General features: G+C 36.7%; 1 protein-coding gene and 1 long non-coding RNA gene across 3 annotated transcripts in view; one reads left to right on the top strand and one right to left on the bottom strand.

The window, feature by feature from the left end:
• The window catches only part of CHD1 (chromodomain helicase DNA binding protein 1), a 53,125-nt gene extending 42,928 nt beyond the window's left edge, over positions 1-10,197 (top strand). The window contains exons 31-37 of one of the 2 annotated variants that reach the window (XM_057381873.1): positions 1,813-2,076; positions 2,505-2,645; positions 5,490-5,668; positions 7,373-7,469; positions 7,692-7,749; positions 8,245-8,455; positions 8,663-10,196. In XM_057381873.1, the coding sequence (XP_057237856.1) occupies positions 1,813-2,076; positions 2,505-2,645; positions 5,490-5,668; positions 7,373-7,469; positions 7,692-7,749; positions 8,245-8,455; positions 8,663-9,023 (1,311 nt within the window). In that variant the 3' untranslated portion in view covers positions 9,024-10,196. Of the gene's footprint in view, positions 1-1,812; positions 2,077-2,504; positions 2,646-5,489; positions 5,669-7,372; positions 7,470-7,691; positions 7,750-8,244; positions 8,456-8,662 lie in introns of both variants that reach the window. The other variant, XM_057381874.1, reaches the window with a different exon arrangement.
• A 235-nt stretch (positions 10,198-10,432) lies between these two features.
• LOC130582904 (uncharacterized) lies at positions 10,433-21,009 on the bottom strand. Its single transcript, XR_008966367.1, has 3 exons — positions 20,497-21,009; positions 19,810-19,955; positions 10,433-13,363 (listed from the first exon to the last, which is right to left on the bottom strand). It is a non-coding gene; the product is annotated as an uncharacterized LOC130582904 (long non-coding RNA).
• Positions 21,010-21,036: the final 27 nt, after the last annotated feature.

Below are 21,036 nucleotides of genomic sequence, written 5' to 3'. Positions count from 1 at the left end.
TGGAGGCTTAGAAAAATAACATCAAGTTCAATTAAAATGAGCATCATAAGAAATTACTTTTCAAGGGCTGCACATGAAAGCTTCCATATACATCATGGCTCTCATTTTTCAGAAAGACTACTTAACCAGCTATTTAACCTTGTTGGGTTTTGTTACTTCTGATTATCAATTCTATTAATTATGCTAATTAGGCTTTTTTTTGTTACTTATCACACAGCAAAATCACTAAGGGTAAAATTTTGCATAAAGTTTAGTGTCATGTCACAGCTAATTTGAAACAAGCTAGTTGAAATAAATCAGTGCAATTCTGTATGTATCAGTAAAATACTCTCTATTTGGTTTAAAGCAAATTGTTACAAACCATTGTAACTATCAATGTGTTCTAAAAGAAAAAAAATACAGAAATACATAGTTAAAAGTTAGCTTTGGAAGAACCATGCTAAATCTATTAAAAATAGTAATTTTTAACCACTTTTTCAGTGTATGTATTTGAATTGTACTATGAAGAATAAAATGTAAGTCCAGCAATAAAAAAAAATCCAGTGTAGACTACCTCATGTTTATAGCTACAATAATTTGCCTGGAATATAAGACTAAGACATTCCCAGTAAATTAACATGGACAACTGAACCCTAAAACTTAGCAAATTAATTGTTCAGACTACTTAAAAAATGATTGTTAGTTTTCATCTCCAGTTAAAAGAGAATACATTGCTAGTCAGTTGATCGGTTTATGTTTTGTAAACATCCAAGAATGCAGTCTTCTTCTGTGTATTTAACAACAGGTACTCACCACTTCAGTACTTTCGGACACTGATTAGTAGTTCCACTTCTGAAAACTGGACTGTACACTACATCCTTCCTAAATGACTGGCTTTAGCTACTTAGCTGCCATAYTATGTACAGTATTTAAAACTTAACTATTTTATTGCTGGAACTGTTAGGGAAGTTTTTTAATCATTGGATTTTGGCTGCAAAGCTTCCATGATACCTAAATACTAAAACACTGCTCTGGGCTGATGAATTCGTACTAAGCAAGTACTAAGTTCGTACAGTTCTAAGCAAGTACTAGGCAGTCTTCCATCTGTTTTTGTGCAACTGATCAACAGTTTTTGTATGTGCTTTTCTGTTATGTGTACCAGTACATTCAAACATGATAATGGTTTTTTCACCTGAGTTATAATAGTACTTAAGTTATTTACTGTAGTATTTTTCTGGGTCTGAAAGGATAGTTGTTTTCATCTCAGACCCTCCCCATGAATATTATAAAGAGCAGTGAAAGTGATATTTTTATCACCTTCAAACAGTTAAATGGGCACCTAACAGACAGTCTGTAAGATTTTTTTCAAGCCTAGTGAAATGTTCTGGAAAAGAGAAAGTTGGGATTCTGTTACCTTCTTCTGTGAGTGTTTTTAAAATGGCATTGGGACAAAGCTAATTAGATCAGAGGTCTTCTGACATCCCCCATCACTTGACTGTCCTGACCAATCAGGTCAGTTTTGCAAGACTTACTTCCTTTTAGATTTCAGCTCTTTAGAGTCTAACAGCCTTTAAAGGGACCAAATTCAAATCAAATTTTAAGTTAAAAGGACACAATTTCTTGCACCCACTGCCTCTGCCAAATCAGTATTTGCTTTGTCATATCAAGCGAGTGCATAGTTCTGATATTTCCTTACCAGCTGCATTCTATTTGGCAGGTATTAAATCCTTGTCCAGAATTAAAAAATGCACAGATAAAAAGTTTTTTAATAGTTGTGAAACTTTTATAGATAAGAACCCAGGCTGATGTGACATATATGCTTGCATATTGCAGGATGAGATTGTTTCAGTGAAACATCCACATAAAAAATTTAAAGCAGAAAAAGAAAATGAAGAAAAGCCTGAGCCAGATACTGGTATAAAGAAGGAGGCTGAAGAAAAAAGAGAGACAAAAGAAAAGGAAAATAAGAGAGATTTGAAAAGGGAGAAAAAAGAAAAAGAGGATAAGAAAGAATTAAAAGAAAAGGATATTAAAGAAAAGAGAGAAAACAAAGTAAAAGAATCCACACAGAAAGAAAAAGAAGTAAAGGAAGAGAAGGTAACTAGGTTTACTTATCTTACATAGCACTAGAAACAGCTACCAGGTTTATGTGAATAATTTTGARATTAAAAGGTTTTGCATCTGATCAGATGTCATTTCATTAAAGCGTTTTATGTCATTTGAAGCTTTATTTTTACTACCTGAAACCACAAGGACAGACATTTGAGATGGGGAAGCACATCTTCAATGATATATCTCTTAAATGGACTGARCATGTGTGAAAAATAATTTTCTTCCTTTTTCATTTTCCTTTTCCATTCCTCAGAGAAAGTAAAATGTATTGTCATTGAATGTCAACATTGATTTTATTCTTATGTATTGAAGAAAGTAGTTATGGGGATTGTCATATATGGTCATACGTTATAATTGTAGAGCCAATATAAAATGTACTTAAATATAAAACTATTTTTATATCTTGTTCTTAGTTAAATGAAAGCAAATCRGAAAATAAAGAAAGAACTAAGAAAATTCCATTGCTGGATACTCCAGTTCATATTACTGCATCTAGTGAACCCGTTCCTATATCAGAAGAATCTGAAGAACTAGATCAGAAAACTTTTAGTGTGGTAAGTCACCTTTTGAAAAGTTAGTGTTTACACTTAATAGTCTAAATTAGGACAATTTCTGCTATTCTTGATGCTGTTACTTGCCACAGTAATACAGGGTTTTTTTGCTAGCAAAGTCTCAGATCTATGAATATTATTGACAGTGTACTGAAGTAATTTTTGATGGTCTTGTACCACTTTTATTTTGTCTTTTTTGCTCTATTTATGCAGGGTAATAGAAAAGCTTATCCAGTTGTTTGTAGGATTAATAGGTGTTTAGAGTATGAACTCTAAAGATATATGCTCAAAAATCAATTGTGTATCCTGCTTCTTAAAGAGCAGACATGGATAGACTTAATTGGAGTTGATGGAGTTTCAGCTTCACTGTATCATATATACGTTTCTTCTTTGTAAGATAGCAAGAAAAGTTAGGCTTCAGCACTTCCCTCCTGAAGTATTGCAGAATTTAGTCAGTAAACACAGAAAGGAACAAGTGCTAAAGTCCTTAGAGATACTGTGCTGAGATAATGTCTCTTGACACCAAAAAATTCTGTTTAATCACTGCTTTGTACTAAGAATAGAATTAACATTTGCAAAAAATGGGTATATACCCATTTTTATAGGTTGGCTGAAGTCCCTGGGAAGGTTATCAGTGAGTTACTTTGAGCAACTGTTGCTATTCTGTCATTCAGATTTCAATAGTTGTGTGTTTTTGCTAGTCAGGTCTGTTGGGTCTGTTGTGGATGTTGGTTGTGACACACCAGTAGGATTCTCATTAATATGGCAGTGACTAGTCAATGGGTTTATTCTAAACAATCCAAGAAACTCACCTGTGATTTTCACTGTGGGCCTTGAGTGATTCAGGTGATATATCCATGTGGCTAATGACAGAAAATAATTTGATTTCCATGTACAGCTACACTTTCCTGATTACTTCTGCATTTAAAAATTGCACACTATAATCTGTCTTTTTAAAAGTTATTTAATCTGCGGCTAGAGCAATATGTAATCCAGATGCTTAATTACCTAGTGGCATGCGATGGCAATGGAACAGCTTCCCCAGTTTTTTGATTTATCCCTGGATGCTTACCTGGCAATGGTGATAATTCCATTTCGTTCCATTCCTGATATTTGTTTGGTTTTTCTAGGTTTGGTAGTGTGTGGGGGGAAGGAGGTGATTGTTGTTTACCATTATGCCACGGTTGGGTGCAGTCTAATTAAACATATTTAACTGCACTTTGAAATGGAAATGTTGTTCAGGCTTAACTGATCGTGCTCTTGGTCGCAAGGAGGATATGCATGTCGTATTTACCAYGCCATTGGAGTTCAATGATATTACTAAGCAAGTGTTGGCAATTCAAACCATACTGACTGGCTTTATCTGGATTTATTACTAAAATATTGAGTTCAAATGTGAAAATTGAAGAACACATGACCTTTGTAAGTGGCTAGTCTAGACATTCCCTGTAGCTGGCACTACCGAGGCTGCATCTTAAGTGCTGTGTTCAGTTCTGGGCCCCTCACTTCAGAAAAGGTATTTTGGTGCTGGAGCAAGTCCAGAGAAGGAAGCAGAGCTGGGGATGGGTCTGGAGCACAAGTCTGATGAGGATTTGCTGAGGGAACTGGGATTATTTAGACTGAAGAATAGTAAATGAGGGGAGACCTTATCACTTTCTACAGCTTCATGAAAGAGGGTTGTAGCCAGGTGGGATAAGGTCTTCTCCCAGGGAGCCAGTGACAGGACAAGGAGAAACAGCCCCAAGTTATGCCAGGGAAAGTTTATGTTGGATGTAGGGAAAGATTTCTTTAGTGAAAGAGTGATTAAATGATTTCTTTAGTGAAAGATTGAGCAACCTGCCCAGGGAGATGGTGGAGTCCCTGTGTCTGGAAGTGTTCAAAATAACTGGATATGGGACTTCATGGTAGTTTAATGGTACTGTTCTCAAAGGTTGGATTTAATGATTGTGGAGGTTGTTTCCAACCTTTATGGTTCTATACCCAAACCAGCTTTCTTCTTGGTCTCATAGCTTTCGCTAGTATCTACATAGAACTGAGCTTTAAAAAAATGCTGAGAAGCAATTTTGATCCCTTGTTGAATGACAAGTGTAATGATTGCAAAAAATACTTGTTTGAAATGTCCTGAAAATGCTTATATTTAATTTAGACATTGAATTTATACAGTTTTGTATGTGCTAAAAAGGGTAAGTCTTGTCCTACGTGATTGTGCTCGAAGTTTTAATTGTAAAATTCAGTTGTATTAAATCCTTTTCCTCAGAAATCCTTGTGTTAAATTTGTGCTTTCCCCAAATCTCAAACCCTAGTGTGGTGTCCATTAAGAGGAAAGGACTACCCAAGATTCTTGTATGCTTGTGATGGAAAGGAACAATGAAGGTGGGAGGGTCTGAAAAGCTTTACAAAGTTTTATTAGTAAATTACACACTTTGCATGAAAATTAGTATGTTAGTCCCTGACCTGCTATGTAAGCCGACAGCAGTGGGTTTTGAATGGAAAATGTGACTCCACAGCTATCAGGCTACTGGTGTTTGAGATGTATACATTAGCACCTGTATCTTCCACACTTCTACACCTTGATATCTTATACAATAAGATATCTTACACACTTATACACTTTGTATTTTATACAATCTAATGCTTTCATAGAGGAGAAAATTTCCAGTTGGACCGATAATCTTCCAAAAGAAAAATGTAAAACGTTTCTAAGAGCTGTGAGGAAGCGTTGTGTTTCATTTGACTTCTAACAATATTGTCTTTACCTGTGGATATATATCACACTAAAAGGTAGGCCATGCTTTAGAATAATTTTTTTTCTTTTGAATTGATACATTAATTTATTACATTTTACAGTGCAAAGAAAGAATGAGACCTGTCAAGGCAGCATTGAAACAGCTGGATAGACCAGAGAAGGGCCTTTCTGAAAGAGAGCAGCTGGAACATACTAGACAGTGTCTTATCAAAATTGGGGATCACATTACTGAATGTCTAAAGGAGTACACAAATCCTGAACAAATTAAACAATGGAGAAAGTAAGTTACTTTCTTGGGTTTTACTTGAAAAAGGAAAATCTGCAGTTGCTTCTACTGAGAAGAACAGGCTTTAGTTATTTCTCCCATTTGTTGTTCTTTTTTGTATCTTTCTGCTTAATTTAAATATGAGTCTGTTAACAGGTGAGCCCTCTTTTTTGTCCAGAGGGTGGAAACATCTCTCTGCTTAACTGACAGCAGATGCTCGGAATTTGTCACTGCTGTGCGTTTAGTCAAAACCATCCTTACCTTTAAAAGATCTGGGTTTTCAACTTCAGGTCATTTTAGTTTTTCTTATAATTCCTGCTGAAAATACGCAGTTCTAGTGTTAAAATCTGTATGATTCCAAGTTGCAGAATTCTTAATTTTTTTTAAAAGGTACTCTAAAGTGAAAATCAGATACTATGTATTAACTACAACTTGATAAAAGTATTTATCATAATGTACTCAGATGCATTTCAAAAGTGCGAGAAGAGTTTGCGTGTGTATCTGGTGACAATATAAAAAGAACTAAGAAAAAAATACTAAACTTGTATTTCATTGGTAAGTTCTTAGTGCAGTTTGCCTTTTGTCAGAATGTTTACTTAATCACTTCCTGCTTGAAAATACATCCTGATTACGTATATCGAAGTCTTAAGTGTTGCATTTTCTTGAAGACATCTGTTAAATGCTTTTGCTGGTTTTACCTCCTTTATTTTAAGATATTGAGGTGATCTGAGATACAAAACCAAGTTCCATGTCTTACCTTTTGGTAAATTTTATATTAATTTAAATGTAAACTTGTAATAGAGCTATTATTAATAATAATGCTACAGTAATATGTACAATTATAAAATATGTATTTCAGCTATATTTGATTAGAAGAAGTGTAGTTTAGATAAAGTTAGAAAGGTTCGTCAGACACACCATTGGTTGTATACTTACTCATCTAGACAGAAATTGCCATGTTTAAATAATCATAGTGAAGGAGCATATTGTTGCTTCCTGAACCTCCACATTTCAAGTATTTCTGAACACTCTTATTCTGTAGACTCTTTTAAGCATTCCACCTGCAAATTTGACTAAAAGAGTTCATATCTGTTAAAAAATCTGTGATCATGGAAAGAAAAGTTTTCTTCAGAATTGTGGCACATTGGACAGCAAAAGACTTGTTTTGTTCTTCTTTGGTTCCTTCAAGCACAGATTAGGTGCAGATTTATTACCATACAACTTCAATCCTTTTTCTCATTCTTACTTGGTTTCAAAAGCTTTGACCAGACTTTCAAATTCTTTGGAAAATTTTTCTTGCTGATGGTTTCATATAATAAGGTTTGTTCATCAAGTGTCTTACACTTAAAGAGATTCCAAGTTTGAAAGAGTTTTTACTTCCTTTACTTAAAATATTTTATTTACAAACTGGTGAATACTCAAAATTCCGACAAACATATAAACTGATAGCTATGTTTTTAATAAACATTTCACAAAAATTTAACAGAATTTTTATTAGCACATGCATTTCAGACTGAAGTACTTGCAAAGGAATCAATCTTTCAGATATTTAGAACTACGTAACATTTGTTGTGCAATTAGGCAGTATTATCTGGATTTTATAGCATTTCAGGTTTACTGCAGTAGTGCTCAAATAATTTAATGTTCCGTGTTCTGCTGGGAAATAATGCTGGGAAAATAAGTTTAAAGAATTATAACTTCCTTTTTCTTCTTTCTCAGAAACTTGTGGATTTTCGTCTCTAAGTTTACAGAATTTGATGCCAGAAAGCTGCACAAACTGTATAAACATGCAATCAAAAAACGTCAAGAGTCTCAGGTAATATTTTCAGACCCTTTGAAAATACACAAATACATATTGTAATTATTATAACTTTGATTAGATATAGAGGATTATAAAGAACATAGAAATACCCTTCAGATAGTATTTGTGTTTGCAGTATAGTGGTCTCTTCTTTTAGGGTATTTTTCTGATGTATTTAGATGAACTTTGGGATTTACCAATGCATACATTTACCAATATAAAACTTGTGTTTTTTAGCAACACAACGATCAGAATATTAGCAGCATTGTGAATACACATGTAATTAGAAATCCAGGTAAGAAACCTCTTAGTATATTCTTATGTTACGTCCCTTAAATGTTCATATTTATTTCATTTCGCATGTCTGGGTCTGTTTTCCATACCGTTAAGTCGTGTCAAGATAGGCTGATTAGAAAAGCTTCACTAATTTTCTGGTGAAATCCAGCAGAGTGAAGTTGTACTTACCAGGTTATTTAAATGTCATTTRAAAAAATTCAGAAACGTTTTCTGTGTTAAATTTTGACAGATACAAGAGGTCTGCTCAAAGCCTGTAAATTTGTTTAGTATCCAAGTCCTACACGCCTACATTCCAACTTGCCTTCCTCTTAATTCTGAGATTTTCTTCTATTCAGTGACATCAGTGCATTTGATTTTCAGCTATTTAGATCATGTTTCTTTTAAATTATCTCCTTTTCAGACTGGTTTGCATCTGACAGGTAGAAGTGCTGTTTGGATTAGGTGAAGTAAAGATGTTATGAGACTTCTTTTAACCTCTGCTTTATTTAAACAGATGTGGAAAGACTGAAGGAGAATGCAAACCACGATGACAGTAGCAGGGACAGCTATTCCTCTGATAGACATCTGTCACAATACCATGACCATCATAAGGACAGGCATCATGGAGATGCTTACAAGAAAAGTGACTCGAGGAAAAGGGGCTATTCAGCCTTCAGTAATGGAAAAGATCACAGAGACTGGGATCACTACAAACAGGACAGCAGGTGAGTTTCTCGAGCAATTTTGAAATCTGYTCAGAATTCCCTTTCTTTTTTGTAGTTATGCTTGTGGCAAGCACCAAACCATCTTATCTGAGTTACACAAAATTACATCACTGATCTTTCTCTAATGCAGTTCTGTCAGTTTTATATAACTGTGGCTCTTCATGTTCTACCAGTAATTCTAATACAAATAATTTCTCATTTTTTTAGATACTACAGTGATAGTAAACATAGAAAGTTAGATGACTACAGGAGCAGAGACCACAGGTCAAGCCTGGAGGGGGGTTTAAAAGACCGGGTTCATTCGGATCACCGTTCTCATTCAGACCACAGGATACATTCAGATCACCGTTCCTCTTCTGAATACAGCCATCATAAATCTCCTAGAGATTATAGATACCACTCAGACTGGCAAATGGACCACAGAGCTTCGGGTAGTGGCCCAAGGTCACCACTGGATCAGAGGTCTCCTTATGGTTCAAGATCTCCTCTAGGTCACAGATCTCCATTTGAACACTCATCAGATCACAAAAGTACACCTGAACATACATGGAGTAGCCGGAAAACATAACAAAGACTGACATTTTCTGGACCTTCTTTTAGCCATATACAGTAAATTAACACAGTAATTGCCTTACATGACTTGAAAGATACAGACGGGATATTCTATCAGTAGCGGTATTGTTACTTCTTCCCAGGATGCAAGGTCTATTATCCCAACAGAAGAAAAATATTTTTGTATTTGAAGTTTATGCTGCACTGTGCTGCAAATGCTGTGGCACTTTTTTTAAGAAATGGAAGATGTTTACTTTTACAGGGACCTCAACACTGCCCGTTTCAGACTGGAATTTACTATAAAACTTGTCATGTCAGAGTGGTTTGAGGCTGATAATGTTTTAAGTTATGTTTGTAAACGAACTTTTAAACACTGACCTGTGCTCATATTTCAGGAGGGAATGGGGAGAATACCTTTTTTCTTAATAAACTCTCAAGGACTTTGTTCACTTTCCAAAGCTACTTGTTTACATTGTACACTGCGACCACCTTGCCGCTTTTCATCACAAGCTTGAATATTTAAATTCTGTACCTATAACTGTAATATAGCCAGGATTTCTCCTGTTTGTGATCAGTTATAATGCCTTTTTACAAAACAAACAAATAAAAAAAAAATAAAACACGTGGCTGTAACTTGTTGTAAATTTATTAAATGAGCTTTTCCCCCCTCAGGCCTTTTTTGACTGTTCCTTTCCCCACCAACTCAGGCTTTCTTGTCACAATTATGAAACAAAATCAGTGTACTTATGTTTCAATAAAAGATTTTGATGGAGTCACTGCTCAGAATGCAAAAATGTGGAAAGGGAACATTTTACTCCATTTAATGCTCCCTTTTTTGCATACATTAGATACGTGTTTGGGGGTTTTATTAGGATCTTTTTCCCTATTAGACTGTCAGTGTTATGATTGTTTGTAATGAAATAGTAAGAAATATCCAGCTAAACTGTGCTCTGGAAAGCTTTTCAGGTGCATTGGTTTTAAAGGAGTGTGAAATACATGAACACTTCAGTATCCAAATCAACAAAAATTAATTGTAAATTCCTATATTTCCTCTTCTACATGGGCAATAATGTCATGTGCTATGCAGGGAYCTAATATTTTAGAAGATTTGAATTGTGACTTTATTGACTTAATTGCTACAATGCACACTGTACATAGATAACTTTTATCTGACAAATTAAATTTAAGCTAAAAGGACATATGGGTCTTGTAGTTTTCTGCTGTGTTTTTCTCTCTACAGTGTTAGTTTTCCCCAGTTTTACCGTAAAACATTAAGAGTACTGAATTTTAACCCTGGTGATAACTAGGGAAAGTAGCTTGGCATCATGTGGCAGGAGTTGTATCTGCTGTTACAGTTTTTCTCTGCTCCTGCAATGTTGTGTATTTTTTCCAGTTAAGCAGGTTTATGTGAAAGCATTATGGATGATCTGTTTACAGAGTATCTGAAGGTTCTACTCTAGGCACAGTTGCTGTGCATTATATGCATCATATATAGTGTAGGCTGGGACTTGGTTCATCAGTGCTGCTTCATATCTTAACTTTTCATCTTGACAGGATCTGAGGGGTTTGAGTAGTACTGCTTTTCCTGTGGAGCCTGGTTCACTATCAGTGTGGCTGTGGTATAGCACTGTGGCCTAACGTGACATGATTGATCTGTACATTTTCACTGGAGGTACCTCACGTCTCTTGTTGGCTTTGATGATGTGGATCTTTGGGAATTAGTCATCTTGTGCTTTTTGACTTTTATTCAATCTTATTTACAGACACACAAATCACATTTGCAATAGTTTATTTTTTCCCCCTCTGGTTTCCATTATGTTGTAAGTATTTGCACTTTGATGATGGAAAAAGCCTCCTTTGCTGGTGAGGCCTGTTAAGGTGTATTTTATCAATCCCGTATCCTCTGCAAAAGAGCCATYTATTATGCAGTCTTCATGCATGTAGATTTGATTCTTCCTTTGCTCATTTGTGATTTAAAGTCTGAAGTTTTGAAAGATCTAGAATACAAAATTGTAACTCTATTTCACAGAACTCTTATCAAAACTATAAAATCTGAAAGGGTAAGGTCTCATCCAGTCATCTTGTCATGAGAGTAAACAGGGATGGGAAATTACTTCCCAAGATCCTTAAGGGTTCAGCAAGTCATGTCAAATTCGAAGTAAATACATCTGAAGAGTAGGTTGGAGTTCCTCATTAACCGTAATGAGGAACTGGAGGGAAACATGCACAGGAAAGAGATAGCCCATGAGCTTTAATGAGAAAGGAAAAGCACATAAACTACAGCATTCTTTTGTTTGGTGTTTCAAAACTGTGTTCTTTCTTTCAAATGTCTCTAGCTAGTGACTAGCTGAAGAGAGATGTCTGGTGAGCTACCACAACAGATCATCTTCTAGCATGTTCTGAACAGGTTTTTTAAATACAGCTGCCATCTGATTTGTTACATTTGACAGTGCAGCCTTACTCATTCTGTTTTAATTAGGTGAATTCTTTGTAAGATGAATGATACTTATTCTCAAACAGGAATATGGCCAGAATACTACAGAAAATGAACATGATAATTATCTAAAAAGGACAGTATGTCAATGATGAATGTGTATCTCTTTTAGCTGTTGCCTCTGCAAGGGACATATTCTTCAGGGACATAGCCTCAGACTGTCATAACTATCCTTCTGCATTTTCTAATTCCAGAGAAACTCCACAGACATGACCAAAAGTGGGGGAAAAACTAACCTTGTCACAATGGGATAAAGTGTGAAGTTAAAGGAGTTTGTATGTTTTCAAGTGACAGTACTGAAAGCAAGGCAGTGTGACGTCTCTTAGAGCACTGGTTTATTTGTAAACTATCCAATTTGCTTTAAAATTTGGAGCATTTCATGTGTACTCATAACAATCATTCATTATTTGATGATAACAAATAACAACACAACATTATTTAAATATAAAACTCAAACCAGACCTTATTAGAACCACAACCTGTATTTCCATAGTAACAACAAAATATATTGTCATTAATAATTTGAAATTTGCCTATTTGACTGTGAGTCAAATGAGTCTTCCATTCATAACCTAAAAACTTAATACATGAGTTTGTAGTAACAACACAATGAATAATATACTGAATAAAAAGATGGAGTGAAGGCCCATTTCTTTACAAAATAATTGTTTTCAATGAATACACTATAAAATTCAAAACTGAGGCAAGAATATTTTAGATTACAGTATTTTCACTTCTTTTTTCTTCATAAATTTAAGGGTGATTTTTAAAGGTGCATATTCCAAAATAATTAAAAAATTAGAAGATTACAGAACTAAGCTTGCATTTTGAACCTTAATTTAAACCCTCCATGCAACTCTCATAATACAGTTTTAATGACAGAGCCTCAAACTACTTTTTCTAGGGTAGCCCACTTCATATACTGCTGTGAGTATATGACAGCACATGGCAGAGACTGCATGAAATAAACTTACTTTTTCTTTTCTTGAATCAATATTAAGTGTATGATCATGAGTAAGCCTCATCCAATTATTGCTTTCCAGCAAATTCTTCCCTTTTTTATGCCAATTCCAGTGTTTTCATGGTTACTCAGACCATCCACCCAGCTGTACAAATTTGCCRAAGTACCAGGTGGCTGAGGTGTTGTTAGCTTTTAGCTTATCAATGAAGAATTTTAATGAGATAGTGAGATACTGTTCCATCAAATATTCTGTATTACATAAAAAATAATAGTTCTGTCTCTCCAGTAAAACTTAACAGACAGAACAAATTACTGTACTTACTGAATTCAGTTGATCAGGTGGAATGTGCCTGAAATGACAGGTCCTGATGTATTATCCTAATTTCTTCTTCATGATTATTTCTTCCCTGCATATGTATGACCAAAGAACAGCCCTATGGCAGCTACTGTATATTCTAACAACTTTCAATTCTCCTTAGTACTTTATTATTTGCACTTTTTAGCTGCTCTTGGGTTTCCCTTTTAACGTGATTTAAGAAAACAAAATTGAAGAGGTTTTTATAAGTGAACAGGAAGTATTGTATTATTTTCTTATCAAAAAGTACTGCTTGAAGTACAAGATGTTTATTTACTAAGCTCAGTTTCATTCTGTTTAGCAAATTCAATTTCAATTACACAGTCTCTGTGACAGGATTTTCTTTCTGTTCTTCTTTGCTATTCAGTCTTCTCACATGATAATAGATACATTCTCATAATTAGAGTTCCATTTTCAACCTTGAGTGGAAGATAAAGGGGAGGAGCATGTTCCTTCATCAGGTACTCAGACGAGCAGTTTGAGCCATTGGATGGAGCTGTACTTCCAGCTGTGCTAAACAGGAAGTGGCTGCGCTGAAATTCTTCCCTTGGAAAATTCAGAGCATGGTTTTGAAAGGAATAAGATTAGTATGTCTTTACAAACAGACTACATGAACCTGAATGTAGATAGGGCCAGGAGCTTATAGATAGGGAAGTAACAGAAAAAAACATCAGTTCTAGAAAATGTTGTTAATTGTCACGGATTGCTGCTCAGCCAAGGATGTGTTAAATTAGAGAACTTAGAGAAAAAGTACGAAGTCTTAATAGAATTATGAATAGTGTTCTATTATAAAAGAAAAAAGAAGGAGGTGCATATTAGAAGGGGGCAGAGAGTAAGCAATTCAGGGAGTCTGTACCTTCTGAGTACCTCAGCCAATGGAGAAATAAAGAAAGTGATGCAATTGGAAACTTAGGATAGAAGGAGGGGCTGTGTCCTCCCTCAGCAAACTGAGAAATCCCAGGGAAAATGCCCCATGGCCTCTCCCTATATTCAAATAAAGTTATAGGACTCCTCTGTCTCCCTTTTGGACATAAACCTCTGACACTGAATTTTTCTACAGAATCTCCTCTTTAGGACTAAGTTACTTGGAAAGCTTAATGCCTTAATGGTTAAAAGAAATCTACTTACAAATGTCTGCTTGACCAGTCATACATAAAAACCACTTCTCTAAACTTGCTAGCAATGGTTAGTAAAGTCAAAGAATATAGCACCATGAAAGCTTTTAATACATTTGACTTATTTTCCCACAGCACTGTTAATGTTCAACTATTTATTAATGTTACATATGTAATGTTTAACCATATGATTCTTTGTATTAATTTTCAGTTTCGTCAATAGTAAAATCTTCATGCTTCCTGTGATCTGTTTATTTGTCTCAAAACTAATCCAGATGTCAAATATGTATGTTAGCTGTTTTCTGAGCTTCACAATGTAGCAACCTTCTTGCAATGAATCCCAAAACTAAAACTCTGAGAACTCAGTGGCTGGTACAATTACATTTCAGGTCTTTCCAGACTCTGAAGTCAGTCCTGTTTGGTTTTCCACTGAAAGAACAATCAGATCCTAATATAATGACTACAGCACAAATATAAGGCGGTAGTCGTTGCTATTTCTGACATACTTTATTGATTGAAATTACTATTTCGGGTAAAGTTTACAGCATCAGAAAGAGGGATAAAAACAGAAGAACAAAGCATCACAGAATCTAAGAAAAGACTTTTAGAACTGATGTCAGAGCTGATAAAGAAAATGAAACTTTAATCCTGTCTTTGGATAACACTCTGACAGAATTGCTGAACCTTTAAGAGGCATTAACAAGGATAAAACAGACAAGAGCAAAGGAGAGTATTTCCAGCAATCCACTGATCTTAATTACAGTCCAGAGTGGTCTCGTGAGTCTTGTTAACCTGTGCCTGACTTTGTATAATCATTTGTCCTGATATCAATAAGGATGTTATTGATAACAAGTCAGCTTGTCTGTGTCAGCCTGAACCATTGCTGCACTTGAGGGTGCAGGCAGAATCTGTGCATGAACAGAGGTATGGGAAATGAGGGGGCAAAGACTGGAAGGTGTTCTGCCTAACCTGCAGATCTGTATCTATGAAAGAGAGACCCAACAGCAGATGAGGGGCTGGGACATTCCCCCATCTGGCAGCCCCTGAGCCTCCCCAAGAGCATCTGAGGGAGGTAGCAAGTGACAGCAAACTCCCTGCAGAGGGGCAGAGGTCTCTCCTGCTACCCTCCTGCTACCCTGCCTGGCGTGGGTCAGGCTAAAGATGTACTGCTTCACAGGGGTTCTGTGGGGAGGCTGATAAGGCTTCTCTAGATCCTGGCCAATTTGAGTACCAGCCATATGGCCAGATGTTCAACTTCCTTAAGGTTAGGAGAGGCGAGTTTTGCTTCGATCTACAATTGAGGATTTATGTTCTAGACATACCTGAAAGTTAGATGTTGGGATCCAAAGCAAAAACTCACTTATTTTTCCATGAAGGAGGAAAGAGAGAAAGGAAATAGAAAAACAGGAAAATTCCAAGAATAATTATGAAAACCACAGAAAAGGGGTTACCAGGGATCCAGTGCTGGCTTATAAGAGTGCATGGGGAAGATCTGAGATCCCTCCAAGAGCTGGCCAGCAATCTCACATGAGAGCAGAGCTAGGCAGCCAGAACATCATGGAGGCTGGGCACGAACACCCTTGTAGGAGCAGTCAGGACAATGCAAGAGAGAAGACAGCAAGGACTCTGGCGCTTCGTACATTTTTAGACACTGGGGCAGGCTGGCCACATCCATCATTAATTTATTTGCTCCCTTAAAGTTCATTGGCTTGTTCATTGGCATCCAGGACAAGTTCCCCTGACGTTTCAAAATTTTATTATTTTCTCTTCTGATGTATCAACTACAAGCTCTTTTAATGATTGAAACAGGATGCCTCACTTTCTACAATAAAGCAGTTTCTAAAGTTCTTGTTAGAGGCCATTCAGCACTTCAGCTTTTAGACCTTAATCTTCAAAGAGGCAATGGAGAAAAATTTCTCACTCTAGGGGATACCTGGAGCAGAGCAAGAATGAGCATGACTCTGGAGGTAAGAACAAGTGGCACCATGGCRCAGTGGTACTATTTGCCAGTGAAAGGAGGAGCTTGAGAAGGAGTGGATAGATTACACAGGTCAACAACCACTGTTGCAGCTGGTCTCAATTAGAGCTTCAGCTTTTATGACCGCAGGGCCATTTTGAAGATGAAGGATGACTAATTGGTCCCACGTGACCGAGTGTGACAAAACAGCTTCTCATGTGTGTCAAGTCTGGGAAATGTGGTGATGAGAAGAGTTTTGAACTAGAAGTAGCAACAGGGAGATGATCCACCATGTAAGAGATAAAATAACATTTTGCTTCAGCCATTGTTTCAGCCATATGAATGTACACTTAGATCACAGAGACAGGCAAAGAGGCTGTGAGCAGGAGGCTAGGCCGCTTGAGAATCGGCAGGAAGGAGAGTTAACGGCTACTTGTTACTTAGAGTGGTAGAAAGAGGAGAAAGGAGGTGTGGGTTTGAGCACAGTAGGTAACCAGAAAGCACGTAAGTTCCACAGTATCCAGCCAGCCAATGGGGAAAAGGGACAGGGACCCCACTGGTTGAGGAAAGGCATAAAAGTTTGTGCATTTTAGAGAGAGGTGTGCTTCTTCAGTGAGATGCACTTGTCTCAGATGACTTGTTTATATCAATAAATAAGTTTTGCTTTGAATACTTTGTCCTCTTTCAACTTTTATCAACAAGAGAGTATTTCTAACAAGCATCAAGAGAGAAGTTGTGACCTGGACTGACAAGCAAAGGGCTTGGGCTGACATGGATGGGAAAGACCTTATGTCAGCAAAATAGGGCAGAAGGGGGCCCGATCCACACAAACAAGGATGTGCAGAGAACTTCATGTATTGTGGGGAAAATTCTCACACCTTTTACATTAGATTAGTTRAGTGGGTGCCTCTGCATGCATGGAGCATATAGTCACTACAGATTTCAGCTGACTGCCATAACTTTTCAACACAAAGGATTATTAGGATCTCAAGATGCAACTCATTAGGTCCCAGGATTGATGGATATTCAAAATCAAAGATCATCTGCAAAAATTGGAATTTATTAATTTGCATTGATAACAAACTTTGGCAAGGATTTTCTTGAAATAAYCCCAGAAATGAGTTTATCCATGTGTAGAAGGTTATGTAGTGGATTTTTTCTGTCTAGTAAAAAATACATTTGAGAAGGAAAGTTAGAAGAACACAAGGCTCTGTTAACTTCACAATGACGTGAAATTTTTCTTGTAGAATGTGTCTTTGGTTGCTTAAATTACATTTGTGGGTGGCAGAGTGGGAAAGCACTGCTGGATAACTACAGATGAACAGATGGTACAGATGGTTACTTCAAGTCTGGTAGCATAAGACACTCAGTGTAAGGAAGTTACGAGTTGTTTTGTCCCTTTGTAGAAATATATAGCTAATGGTAAGTGCTATGAGGTTACAGGAAAGAACTCCCCTAAGAGTCAAGAATGCAATGCTCGAGCCAAAGCTGATAGACATTAGCTCCTATATTCAAAGTTATGTGTAGGGTCAAATAAATGAAAAATGGAAAAAATAGTATTTACCATTTAGGAGTGGGTTAGACTGAATGCTGACTCTATGCATAAAGCAACAGAGGTGAAAAGGGAAGATGGAGAAATTCTTAATTGTCTTAAGTCTCTAAACCACCAAATACACTGACACATAAGAAAATTATACCCAGAAACTAAAAATCAAGGACACTCTCTACATAGTAGTCCATACACCTATATAATAAAGGACCCCACTGAGGGGAAATTAGTGGGAAAAAAACTGCACTGAAATTGTTGCCTGGGGAAGCTTCATTAATTACTGTCTGATAACCCTATTGTAAACAATTACACTGCAGTTTTCAGCACTTAGTTTAAGGCCTCTACCAGAAGCCAATATATTGCCATTTAACTACAGGCACTTTAACTAGCCAATAAAAATATCCTCTGAGCAAAGGTGACACTGAGAGGGTTTTTACTTCTTGTCATTAGACTAATTCATTCACTTACAATGAACTGCTTTCAGATTGCAGGGTTCTGGTTGGTTTTTTTTACGCACAAAGATATTACACAGAATGTTGATTTTAAACATTTGCATTATAATTACCAGACAACTGACCTTTTCTTAGTACTGAAAAAGCTGGTAAGATTTTCACTTTTGAAGTGAAYCTCATTTCACCCCCTTACCCTGCTTTTGGTTCATCCCTATCTGGATTTAATGGATCCTTCCTTGGGTAACAAAATGGGAAGAGATGTTCAGAAGACCATGTAATGCACTCCAACTGTTGTTTGCTACGTTCAAGCTAGTGTAGAAAAAACTCAGAGCAAAATCCTCTGAAATGGGTAGAACCAGACATTTTCCTATACGCTTCTGCTCCCATCAGACAATGTAGGAGCACCATGCTAACACATTTTTGAAAAGAGCTTTGTTTGGCTTGGTTTTAATAATTGTGAAATTTGGATTTTTATTTGAGTCTAAACCCCAAAGCGTTTCCACTTTTAAGGGTCTTCTGTTTCTGCTCATAAAAGAGCCACATCAGGATTGCCAGATTTTGTGAAGAACATAACAATACAATACAATACAATGCATCCAGAGAAAGTCCAAAAATAATCCATTGTTTTAAAGAGTTAGCTGATAGCCTGCTGGGAAAGAAGCTCTTAGCACTTCTGACAATGAACATGCAAGTCTGCTTATGGAAAGTTTTCAAAGAGTCAAACACAGAGGTTTATCTCATAGGACTTGACATTTTTTGGCTGAGCACTTTGACTAGTGGTGGAGAATAGGCAGAAGACTGTGATTATCATATATACAGGGACATCTGAAATTATTTTTCACCAATTATTGTAGAGAAATATCTGTTTGTCCTTTCCCAGTGGGATTTTTGATTGATCTCTTTAAGATACATAATCTCATTTGCAAGGTGAGACATCCATTTTTTTAAACACACATTAAAAAAAATTAAATCATTCTGAAATGGTGGCATTCCAAAGAGTCCCAAACACTACTGTGTAAGGCACAATTTAGTGATTAGGGCCTTCTTACTGGATTTATAATTGCTGAAGTATTGTAAAAATTTTTTTCCCAGAAAGTGTGTTCTGGTAGCCATTTTCTCTCATGACTTAGTATCAACTTACTTATTTTACTGAGAATTAGTTCATTGTGTCTTAAGCAAGCTAGGGAGTGATGACTAGCAGCATCTGAAGGAGCAATAACTAGATGAAGGCAGGTCATGCCAAACTACCAGCACTATCACAGTCCAAAAGGGATTAGAGATGGCATCACAGTGACATGACTCTTTAACTTGACCTATCCACAAGGGTTTGCCACAACTGAGCTATCCTTAGACAGGCGGGATTACAGAAAGAGTTATTCCTCTGATGTACCCGACCTATAGACAGTGGGAGTGGTTTTAATCCTAATGCACTCGTTGAAGGCAGGACTCATACACTTTCAAGCAGGTATGAAAAAAGCTGAGCATTCTTCCTGAGAAAGGATAGCAACCTGCACTTTTATCAGTACTAGATATATACGATAAGACCAGTAAGATAATTATTACAGTCACCCAAGTAAGCAAGAAACCTTTGTTTACACATCTCCTTCACATAATTTGGAGTGGAGATTCAAACATCCATCTCTTACTTTCTAGTCTAAAATATTAATAATTTGGCTGCAGGATAGCTAAGGGTTTTGCCAACCTCAGCTGTTGAAACTGTTTATACAGAAAACATCTGTATGGTAATAATAGCAAAGGACACATCAAAGAGTCTAAAAGGTAAATACTCCAATTAAAAAATGCAGCCCTTCCTCCTCTACAGACTTGTTATATAATTTCTATAATTTACTGGAAAATGCAAACAGTCTGGGATTTAAAGACCAAAATTATGATCAGAAGCATTACCATTAAGACCTTACCCATCTGGTCTCTTTCCTCTTTATCCTGTGACTTCAGCTTCTTTTTTCTCTTTCCCACCTGTCCCCTGATCCACAAAGAGCTGCCTCGGGAGGACAGAAAAGGCCAGTACAGCAAGGATAGGGTGGCCTTCTTGCTTTCTCCAGTTCTAGTTTCAAGACAATCAAACATTGAAGTTTTCAGATTTTAGGTAAAACCCAGTTCTGGTGAGATTTTCCCAGGCAAGGTATCTCTATCAATCAGGCCTGGGAGACAGGGCGCTGTGCAGGACATGCTGTATCAGGTGGCCTGTCTCTAGCAAACAGAGGTTGTCCCTCGGTATAAACCTAGGCTGGAATCTCTGATGTACCCATCAGAGCTGGACTAATTTCACCTCACTTCAGCTATTTAAAATAGCTGTTTCTTCCTCTCCTGGACAATAGCAATAGGCGTTTCCAGAAGACAGTTCAACCCAATCTACAATGTTGCCATTCACTTCACTGTCTACAGAGGTGGCTTACATGTTTCATTTGCTGAATGTAGGTGAAGCATTGAAGTATGCCTCCAGTCTCCTTTAAGGCATCTAAGACCTATTCTGGGTAAACCTACCTCTCTGTAACACCACCAAACAGTGTTTTTTTGGTAACAACTCCCAGCTGTTACTCTCACAAGATGTGGAAGACTAAGGCAGAAGAGGAAATTCAACTCACCTCTCCCAAACTTCAGCAGAAAGCTCACCACCACCAGACTCTAAACAACTCCACCGTAACCTGCCAAACAAGAGTGAGCAAGTCAAATACCTGCCAAAAAATCCCTGCAAGTAAACCAGGTAAATGACCAACATAGGTATCTGGCTGGGATAGAGGTACAAGTATCAAAACCGCTTTTGTTTTTTCTGCTCAGCAGCAAAATATTCTGCTGTAAGGAGGCTTACTGAACTAAGAAGATACGTAGAGATCCTAGAGAAACAACTGGGTTCACACTAAAAAGGCTTTTCAAAAAAACTGTGTGTCTCAGTTTTGGATTTAGATGTTTCACACCCAAACAAGACATACAAAACTTTTGTAGACCTTGCCCTCAGCACATACTAGAATCAATGACACATATTTTGTGTACATAAAGGAGTATTCTCCACTGTTACAGTGTAGACAGAAGTGGAAATAAAGCTTTAAAACTAGTGTAATAATGAAAACAATTCCTACAAATTATTGGCACTCATATGTCACATTTTTTTGTATCTAATGAAGTCT

Source organism: Malurus melanocephalus, unplaced genomic scaffold, assembly GCF_030028575.1.
Source record: "Malurus melanocephalus ecotype Western Australia unplaced genomic scaffold, MMel_1.1 scaffold_538, whole genome shotgun sequence".
NCBI lineage: Eukaryota > Metazoa > Chordata > Aves > Passeriformes > Maluridae > Malurus > Malurus melanocephalus.
The sequence above is the reverse complement of the archived record's forward strand: the minus strand, read 5'-3'. Positions and strand labels throughout refer to the sequence as shown.